Source organism: Cibotium barometz, chromosome 37, assembly GCF_041138505.1.
Source record: "Cibotium barometz isolate CiBa-2024 chromosome 37, ASM4113850v1, whole genome shotgun sequence".
NCBI classification, from domain to species: Eukaryota; Viridiplantae; Streptophyta; class Polypodiopsida; order Cyatheales; family Cibotiaceae; genus Cibotium; species Cibotium barometz.
In genome coordinates, this window is record NC_141082.1 from 35,281,818 (window position 1) to 35,292,979 (window position 11,162).

Consider the following 11,162-nt stretch of genomic DNA (forward strand, 5'->3'; position numbering starts at 1 on the left):
GAATAGATGTGATGAGATGTGAAGTGAATCAGATAGATGTGAATGAATGGATGGATGGATGTGATGTGAATAGAGGTGATGAGATGTGAGGTGAATAGATGTGATGAGAATCAGATAGATGTGGATAAATTGATGGATGGATGTGATGTGAATAGAGGTGATGAGATGTGAGGTGAATAGATGTGATGAGATGTGAGGTGAATAGATGTGATGAGATGTGATGTGAATCAGATAGATGTGAATGAATGGATGAGATGCGATGTCATGTGAATTAGGATGTAAATGAATGATATGGGATGTGAATGTATATGTGAAAGAATGGATGTGGATGTGTATGTGAAGAATGGATGAGAATGTGTATGTGAAGAATGAATGTGTATGTGTATGTGAAAGAATGTGATGTGATTAAAGAAATGTGATGTGACATGAATATATGTGGATGTGAAGTGATAGATATAAATGTATGGATAGATGTGGGTAGCATATATGTGAATGATTGGATGGATGTGCATGAATGAGATTTGATGTGGATAGATGTGATGTGATGTGATGTTATGTTGGTAGAATGTATGTGATGGGATGGTGATGAGAATGAATGTGATGGATATGGATGAATGTGATGTGATGGATATGAATGAATGTGAATGTGATGGATATGAATGAATGTGATGTGATGGGATGTGAATCGGGATAGATGTGAATGAATGAGATGCGAGGTAAAATGAATGAGATGTGATGTGAGTGAATGTGATGTGGTCTGAATGGATGAGATGTGAGGTAAAATGAATGAGATGTGATGTGGTCTGAATGGATGAGATGTGAATGAATGTGATGTGAATCGTGATGAGATGTGATGTGGTCTGAATGAATGAGATGTGATGTGGTCTGAATGGATGAGATGTGAATGAATGTGATGTGAATCGTGATGAGATGTGGATATGGGTAGATACGAGTGGATGAGATCTGGTGAGGATAAATTGAGGAAAGATGTGGAGATGAAAATGATGTGATTGGATGAGAATAGGAATACATATGAAATGGATGTGGAATTAAATAATGTGGATTGATGTGGAACAATGTGGATTTATGACCTATTTTTAAATGACTTTTATGTCAAGAATGCTAGGGAAGCAGTCGTCTTGTGAATGAGGTCGTGGAGACCTAACTGATAAAGTTGCAACAGCTAACAGCGAGTCAACGGAGGACATCTTGCATAGCAAAGTCGGCCGAGGTCTTGACCAGCCTCGGTTTGATTTAAATGGTGAGCTTCCGGTATAGTGGATGAGGGACCAAGGAAGCGGCCTATGAGTGAAGCACTAGGTGACATGTGAAGGATCCTAGAGGGTGCTGACCATACGGTGCTCGGGCTCTAAGTCACCGAAGCTACCCACATGTGAGTCGTGGAAGATATTAGAACAAGGAGTAAGAGTCGTTTTTTGAATTCGAGCATGAATCTGGTTGATTGACCTTGCTGGTCCTCAATGGATGAGTCCATAGCTCTTTTATATGGATCCGTTGGTTTTTGAATTTTAAATCTATGGTTTTCTTAAATTTTATGCTTATTTTTACAAATGTTTGAATTAAATTCTAATGCTATGCCTTTAATGAAAAGGCCACCCCTTCTCTTCTTTACATTCCAGCCTTTCTTAATCTTAAAAAGATTAATTAATAGATTAATTAAACTCTTTTTATTGTTTACTCTCTTGATTTTAGAAAATGGTGTAGATTAGAGTTCTTGGAATCTAATTTGGGTTAATTTAAGTAAAAAATAGAATGTTAAGAATGAGAAATGGTCAGCCATACAACAGAGGTTATGGCAAAATTTTCCAAAATTTTGTGGAAAAGAAAGTTTGCTTTTATGTTATTCAAAAAGAGTAATTCCCACCATTTTTGCATCTAAAAGAAATATTCTCATTACTCCATGTACATATTCACCTATAAATATGCATGGATATCACTGATATTAATCATTAAATTTGATTTTTATGCATAGAAAGATGCATAAAGGAATTATTTTTATTTCAAAAGTGTTATTCTCATTAAATTTGATTTTTATGCATAGAAAGATACATAAAGAAATTATTTTTATTTCAAAAGTGTTATTCTCATTAAATTTGATTTTTATGCATAGAAAGATGCATAAAGGAATTATTTTTATTTCAAAAGTTTTATTCTCATTAAATTTGATTTTTATGCATAGAAAGATGCATAAAGGAATTATTTTTATTTCAAAAGTGTTATTCTCATTAAAGTTGATTTTTATGCATAAATAGATACATAAAGAATTTTTATATCAAAATTAGAATTCTCTTAAAATCTATATTTAAATTCTGTGAATAGATGTGATGTAAATCAGATAGATGTGAATGAATGGATGGATGGGATGGGATGTGATGTGATGTGATGAGATGTGATGTGATTAGATGTGATGAGATGTGATGTGAATCAAATAGATGGGAATGAATGGATGGATGGGATGTGATGTGAATAGATGTGATGAGATGAGATGTGAATCAGATAGATGGGAATGAATAGATGGATAGGATGTGATGTGAATAGATGTGATGAGATGTGAAGTGAATCAGATAGATGGGACTGAATAGATGGATAGGATGTGATGTGAATAGATGTGATGTGAATAGATGTGATGAGATGTGAAGTGAATCAGATAGATGGGAATGAATAGATGGATAGGATGTGATGTGAATAGATGTGAATCAGATAGATGGGAATGAATAGATGGATAGGATGTGATGTGAATAGATGTGATGAGATGTGAAGTGAATCAGATAGATGTGAATGGATGGATGGATGGGATGCGATGTGAATAGATGTGATGTGAATCAGATAGATGGGAATGAATGGATGGATGGGATGTGATGTGATGTGATGTGATGTGATGAGATGTGAAGTGAATCAGATAGATGTGAATGAATGGATAGATGGATGTGATGTGAATAGTGGTGATGAGATGTGAGGTGAATAGATGTGATGAGATGTGAGGTGAGGTGAGGTGAATAGATGTGATGTGAATCAGATAGATGTGAATGAATGGATGAGATGAGATGTCATGTGAATCAGGATGTAAATGAATGATATGGGATGTCATGTGAATCAGGATGTAAATGAATGATATGGGATGTGAGTGGATGAGATGTGATGAAAATGTATGTGAAAGAATGGATGTGGAAGTGTATGTGAAGAATGGATGAGAATGTGTATGTGAAGAATGGATGTGTATGTGTATGTGAAAGAATGTGATGTGATGTAAAGAGATGTGATGTGACATGAATATATGTGGATGTGAAGTGATAGATATAAATGTATGGATAGATGTGGGTAGTCGTACATGTGAATGATTGGATGGATGTGTATGAATGAGATTTGATGTGGATAGATGTGATGTTATGTGGATAGAATGTATGTGATGGGATGGTGATCAGAATGAATGTGATGGATATGAATGAATGTGAATGTGATGGATATGAATGAATGTGATGTGAATCGGGATAGATGTGAATGAATGAGATGTGAGGTAAAATGAATGATGTAAGGTCCCCCGCCCGCTCCAGGGCTCTTGCCGCCGCCGCCGCCGACGGAAGCAGCGTTGGCCTCCCGCGCGTGTGGGGCAGGGTCCACACACTCTGGGCCTCACCCGCGCAGATGTCTGGGGGGGACGGGCCCGAAAGACTCCCCTCGCTCAGAAGGCATGTGCGATTCCGCCCATGCCTTTCGCCAATTGGGAAAAATCTTCTAACGAGAAATTACTCTAACAAGTCAAGTCTTAACTAGATAAACTGATCTGACCAAACCTGAAGTCAAATGGTCAGTTCAAGAAGAGACTTGCACTTGGTCCATGGAATCATCGCTTTTTTCCTCATTTACGAGGCACAGCCGATGATCCCCTCCCACAGAACAAGGTCTTCTCAGGATTTAAAACTAAATAACTTAACTAATCGTATCTAGTTGTTTCTCAGGAATCCTCCGATCCAACCTAACCCCATCCGGCCCATGGGTTAACCAACCACCCGACCACTGAATTGGTGGGATCCCTTCATAAAAATGTGGTTGGGTTTTTGCCCGAGTACCGTTCCCAGGCCCCCTAGCCGGCGATTCATGCAAAAATCAAGGTAGGCATACCACGTACACACCCAATATGAAATTGCCATTTATAACAAATTCGACTGGCTTTAAAAACAATCCTTCAATAGAAATCATAATATTTTTTATCATCATTTTCCAAAATTCCAAGTCCATTGTATTACAAAAATGTATCCTTTGAACTCTCCGCATTGAAGATCAGCTGGCCAACCAATGAGATCCAATATCAAAATTTGGTTCTCAAAAATCTTTCCTTTTTGTCCATCCGAAATCTTCCTCGATGTACGCATGGGTGTCCTAGCAACCGCGAGCCCGTGCATCGCCTGGTCAGAACCCTATAGGATCCTCCTTAGGTGTCCTAGCACTTCACTCAGGGACCACTTCGTCGGTCCTCGCCCATCGTACCGGAAGCGTACCATTTTAACCATACCGAGGCTTGTCAAGACCTCGGCACGCTTTGCCGCGAGCAACGTCCCTTGACGACTCCCCACCAGCTGTTCCAACGAACTTCCTCGCAGAAAAACATAAGCCAAATGCTTCCTCCAGCATTCTGGCGTAAAAAGTCCTTTGAATGAAAAAAACAAAGGTTCTAATGCAAGTAAAATTCCAGTTTGAGATCGATTCTGACAACCCTTTTTCCATAATTCCCAGTTTCATAATGAGGATTCTTGATCTCTCATGAGGGTAATCTACCCATCATTTTGTCCATTTGTGCAACTAGATTCTTGGTGAGTTTGGTCAAGGAAAAACTAGATTAGTTTCGGTAGCCTATTCTTTGGATTTAGTAACTGGAATTGGTCACGAATATTTTGTCTGATTCAGATCAAGAGAAGGACAATTAGGTTTGCCGTCCGTCCCTCACGTAGTCTAACCAAATTCATTCGGTTTAGTTCTACAAGGATTCCCTTCAACTAAACATCTAGATTTTGGGTAAATATCAATTTAGTGATTTTACCAATTAAAATATCCAAAGATATTCTTTATGCTACTTAATTTCTCAGCCTTAATTCATTAGGTAGAATTATGGTGGAAATTCATCTTTTGACACTAAAATTTAATTCAAATCCATCTTTTCTTAAATATCATAAAAATTCTTCTTTTAACTAAAATATCAATACCTATTTTTTTGAATAAACTTGAATCTCCTTCCCTCCCCTAACTATCTCTTGTCTATTTTAGACTAGCATCTCTTGACTAGCTTATTATAGTCTTTAGGCAATCCTTATGTCATTTGTTAAAAGTTTCATATTTTCTCTCTCAAAACTACACTACATCTTTTCTGTTTTATTTCTAAGTATATTATCTACATATTGAGAATAAAGCCTTAACAATCTCTTCTTGAAATTTTGGTTTCTCTACAAATAGGCATCCAAAGAAAGGATTACAGCTCTCAAACCTTAGGAGCTTTCTTTTTTAGAAATGCCCAAATAAAGATCTACTTTGCCCTACAAATTTGGAAATCTAATGGAACTCATATGGACAAGATATCATTTTCTAGCTTGGTGAAAATTTTAGCTTTCAACCTTGAAGTAGTAGTTTACAAAGGATAATAAATTCACTTGATAATGGCATTTAGGCATTATCATAACTATTAGATCTTATAACAAAGATTCAAGTCTTTATGATCCTATGTTATGTTAATCTCCCCATGGCCTTCTAGGAAGAGATAGCCATAAACTGAAAATTATATAACAAGTAAATTGCCTCGTGGATGCAATGATTTCCCATAATGCACATACCATTCCCATTACTTCTCAAACTAACTTGAAATTCATTGACTATAAATGTGGTGCATCTCCTCTTGAGGCCATGGCTATATAAGGCTTCTTAGGCTCTTGCCCGCCCCAACTTATAACTTCTCGTTTTGCTAAATCACATAATGGCTTGAAGCCTCAATTCCTAAAGAACAACAATAGAAAAGGACAAAATGAAGGTAAGAGGTGGGAGTCACCTTTTGTTAAAAGTACAAATCAACCAGAATTTAATAGATTTTTCAACGTTTACAAAGAAAAGACCATACAAAAGGGTAAAACTATAATATTCTTATGGATTTGAACTTTTTGATGGATAATTTCGTGTTGCATTTTTATTGACTATTTGAATGCTCTAGAGGATGAGCTATCTATTCTTTTAAGCCACGGTCAATGAATGAGGTTGAAATATGAGTGTCATTCAAGCAATCCAAGTGGTCCTTTACTAATATGAATCCTTGAAGTATAAAGGTCATGAGTCCAAGCAAGTGGGCATATTATTGTAGACAAGATTAATTTATAGTGGGATTAAAAAAAATTACATTAGAAATGATGTTTGTTAGAAGTAAATCCAACGATCGGATCACATGACAGTTAAATGGAAGAGTGGCCCATAGCAACATGCAAAAAGAAATATTTTTTAGCCAATGGTGAAAAAATAATAATACGAGGTATTTCTTACTAATATTAAATAATTTGAAGGTATTTATAACTCAAACCTCCCCCAAAAATGTATTTTCCAAATTTCACAAGTGCAAAATATAATATACCTTGGGTTTATACACACAAGTATTCCCTAGTACCTAGCCAATGGGTATCATCTTATATAAGATATTAACTAGGAATTAGTTGCAAAAAAAAAAATTTAATAAAAAAGATATCAAACCAAGTTCCGAAACAAGCAAAACAGTGGCTTTTTTTTGTGTGATGATTTGCATGCATGGGGGAGCACAAATGGCCTTGGAACTAGTAGTGTGCAAAGGTGGGCACTTTCTTCAAAATTTCTAAAAATGCGTCCACGCAAAATAATTATTTGATTGGGCACCGAATTTTCTCCCCTTTTCCCGAAATTCGAATTTCGAAATGCTCGTTGGTAATCCAACTGATGTTAATCCCTTTCATCGTACACAATAATCCTCGGTTTAGATCTTAAGCAGGATTCTGTGGTCAGTCCATATTATTAATGCCTTTATTAATTAAAACCTCGCCTCTTTAATTCTGTGTCCTTGCTCGTTGAGAAATGGAACCTTCAATCCTAGCCGTTGAGTCAGTCTCTGGCAATATTCCAAAAAGTCATTTTATTCACCGAAACAATATACGTATATATATATATATATATATATATATATATATATATATATACGTATGTATATGTATATAATATACCCATGTATATTTTATACATATATATACATATAATATATATATTAATCATTTTATTTATTTATTTTCCACAAATAAACAAATATAGCTATAGCAAATAATAATTTCTGTACTTTTTTATTTTCCAAAAAAAAACCCAATTTAATCAAATAGATCTACTTCCTTTCTCACTCGATTCCAATTTATTCATACTAGTACTCAGCCCTTCCTTTCTCACTCGATTCCAATTTATTCATACTAGTACTCAGCCCGTGCGTTGCTGCGGTATGTAAAAGACATTAAGAAGCGAAATGCACAGGAATAGAACCAAGAATACAAAGGGTCAATTGACAGGAATTTTTTCTTTTATTTTTTAGAAATCTAAGATTTCTTTTTCTCTCCTATCCTTCTGCCAGCATTAATATATAAATAGATATTGTTTTTTTGGTTTTGCCACTGTTGGTGGTTATGCATTTTCTTCCTTCAATATTAATTTTTCTTTATTTCCCAGCGAAATAATAATAAGCACACTGGAAAAAAAAAGCAGTTAAGCTTCTTCCGGAAAAAAAACATTTTGTAATTAGTCTTTTCAAATAAGCACACTGAAAAAAAAAGACTTACAAATTTTCTTTTTTTATTGAAAATGTGGAAATAAGCAAAATGATCAATTAAACATGGCGTAAAGACAGTAAAAATGATAATTATCGAAAACGGTATCTTCTTCTATACTATGGCAAGCTTTATGTAAGATTAGTTAGTACAATAATATGGAAATTAAGATGCTGATTAATGGAACAAATCAGAGCAGAGTTCATCGAAGACCTTGATGATGGTGGCATGGTACTCTTCGGGGTTGAGGGAGAGGTAGCACTGGAGGAGCTGCTGGAGCTGTCGCGGGCCGCGCAGCCGCTTCGCCACCACCATCTCCACCATAGACTCCTTGAAATCACCGTGAGGATCATAAGAGCTCTTCACCATAGCCACAGCTCCGCTGTTCATCAACCCATTATGCTCTCCTCCTGCTGCTGCTGATGACGATGATAATGACCCGCTAACCATGCTCATAATACCATCATCATTATGATTATCGTAATAATAATCACTGGGCACTTGAATCTCACATGAAGATGATATCACCTGCTTCTCCTCATCATCGCCATAATCACCTCCTACTCTGCTCTCTGCACCATCAATCACCTCTGCATGAAGTTGAATCCCACGTTGATCGGGCTCTACTTGAGGTTGAATGCCAGCTCGATTACGCTGTAATGGAGCTGAGGCAGGATTGCTAATTATCCTTCTCCCATGCTCACCAGCAAGCTCATAGGTTTTCTCCTTGCTAATTGCATGCTTAGAGCTTGGTTTAATCCTGCTTGACCTCCTAATCAATGCTGAAGACGGCGATTCTTCTTCCTGTGCACGCTTAATCTCGGGTTGATCAGTGCAAGCTTTTGGCAGATTTAACCCATAATTATCAAAGGGAGCAAGATTGCCTTGAGATAAGTATTTGTTAATCCCCACAGCAACATGCTTTACACTTTCTACCTTAGCTTTAGAGGCCACATACTCTTCCCCAAACTTAAATTGTATGGGCAAAGAAGGAGCCACAGCATTAACCTTCTCACCATCAATAGATAATTGCCCATTAGAGTCACTAATACAATCGATTAATTGCTGTTTACCACCATGGTGAGATGTCTGATTAATCAAGCTATGCTTCCCCAACTTCCTGTGAGCAAGAGAAGCCCTAAGGCCAGCCAAAGATATCATGTTATTACCCATGCTAGAAGAGTCCATACCATCTAAGTTAATCTTAGGGGTTACCAACCCCTCTTGTATTTCACTACTAGTAGCAGCATTGATAGTATTAGTATTAGCATTAACACAACTACTAATACTAGTACTTGTTAAGGATTCTTCTTCATAATTTTTGTTTTTCTTCTTTCTCCTCCTCTCTTCCAAGTCTGCATTTCTCAACCTGCACTCTAACTCATCAACATCCAAGCAAGCCTTTTGGGTCCCCGTCCCTGCTGTCTCTTTACCCATATAAACTGGATTAAAGTGTTTAACCTCATGAGCTTCATCAACACCATCAGATTGCTTGACCACATCCTGCATAGATTTGCAAACTAGGCGTGAAACCATGCTGTTGCTACTAATAGAAGAAGAAGAACCACCTTTACTCACACTGTACAGCCGTGGCGGCCACCGCCCATGTCTGCCACCGTCTCCTCTTGCATCTGTATAACCCCCAGCTGCTTTCTTCTGCTTGTGTTGTGATGTCACCGTGGCTCTACAGGTACACCCAGCATCAACAACAGTGCAAACCTGGATTTCCTTACCCTTTTTTTTCAAGCTTTCATTTGACAGTCTACCTTGGATACTAGTGTTTGATTTGGGCTTACTGTCTGAAGGATTACCCTTCACACTGTCTGCAGAAGACCCTGACCTCACTAGCCTTAATGATGTGGATCTCTTATACAAAAATGCAGGCTCACTGGAGTTGTCATCACTAGTACATTTTCCCAATGTCTCCTTCTGCTTGTAGAACCACACATGGGGCATCACATGCAGCAATTTGAACCTCATTTCTCTCTAGTCTCTCTCTTCTTCTTTTTTGTGGCATTAGCTAGGCCTTCTGGCTTGTCTTAGCCTCCATTAACAACAATTAGAGTACATATATTCCCCCATTTGACCACTTCAGACGGTTGTACCTGGTCTCTGTCTCCATTAACAACATTTTGAGTGTATTTAAGTTGCTAATTTTATCACTTTATGAGTACCCACAGTGCACACCTTGTAGATTTGGGCCAATCCCATTGGCTTTCTGATCAATTTCAATGGTGCCCACAATGCCAGCAACGTCTACTAATGTGGTTCACAAGGTTGAAGAGAGAGGATTAAAGAGTTTGAGGATAATTGAGAAGGCTGATAATGACTAAGAATAATCAAATGAGGCGGCCAAAAATTTGAGTAGAATTGTTGACTCACCTCTCACATTCTATAACCCTAACTTGAAGCTTTACATGCACTACTGGTACTCTTCACTGTATAGAAAGCTTTTGCAAGCTGTTGGGGGCAGAGTGTTTGAATGGACATTGAAAACTCTACTCCCTTCAAGAAGCAGTAGAAGAAGAAGAAGAAGACTATAGCCCAAGGGGGAGAAAACATGCACCTAAATTTTGCAAAGGGGAATCTGGATTCTGGAAGCAAGAAGTGGAGTTGAGGGGGGGGGATGTTGGGTGTGTAAGTGTGTGTAAAAGTTGTAACCGTGTAAGAGACCGCAGAAGGGAAGAGTTTTAATGTACTGACTATAGTTGCCCTTGGGGACTGCAGAGTGCTAGCTAGTACTACTGCTGCCTACATTAAATCTGTTTGTCTGTCTCTCTCTCTAGACACTCTCTATATTTTGGATCAAATCAAACTTGGTGTCTGTCTGTCTGTGTGTCTCTCTCTCTCTCTCTAGAGTCTAGACTCCCTCTACAATATATATTTGGGATCCAATCAATCTTGCTGTTAGGTTGGGTTAGTGTACTGGGGCTGCCAAGTGAATGTAAGCTGTTTCTAATCTGTCAACTTCAATGCACACAATGTTCTCTCTCTACCCAAGCTCTTCCTCTCTCTCACACACACATATGCTCTCTCTCTCTCTCTCTCACACACACACATATATATAATTGTGTTGGCTATATATATATACATATATATCCATTTTACATATATATGTATATACACAAAAACTCTCATCTCTTAACAATCTCTATTCTTCCTTTCTCTTTCTTTACCTCTCTCTAGATAATGTCTCTCAATTTTCTTGCAGGCAGTCCTCTTTTTGGACACAAGTTTACAACTTTCTTCTCCTCTTTCTCTCTCTAGACAATCTCTCTCTCAACTCTCTTTCCTCTCTCTATTTACAACCCCCTCTCTCCACACTCTATAGAGAATCCT

The 11,162-nt window shown here is 37.5% G+C and overlaps 1 protein-coding gene across 1 annotated transcript; it reads right to left on the reverse strand.

The window, feature by feature from the left end:
- Positions 1–7,659: 7,659 nt before the first annotated feature.
- On the reverse strand, positions 7,660–10,466 carry LOC147617223 (uncharacterized). The gene has a single exon (XM_086776834.1). It carries the CDS (start codon positions 9,801–9,803, stop codon positions 8,001–8,003), a length of 1,803 nt encoding a protein of 600 aa, XP_086632960.1. The 5' UTR covers positions 9,804–10,466; the 3' UTR covers positions 7,660–8,000.
- Between the last annotated feature and the right edge of the window lie 696 nt (positions 10,467–11,162).

Bases quoted from the DNA above. Each gene is read 5' to 3' on its own strand.
- LOC147617223 (XM_086776834.1), bottom strand. From the start codon at position 9,803: ATGAGGTTCAAATTGCTGCATGTGATGCCCCATGTGTGGTTCTACAAG.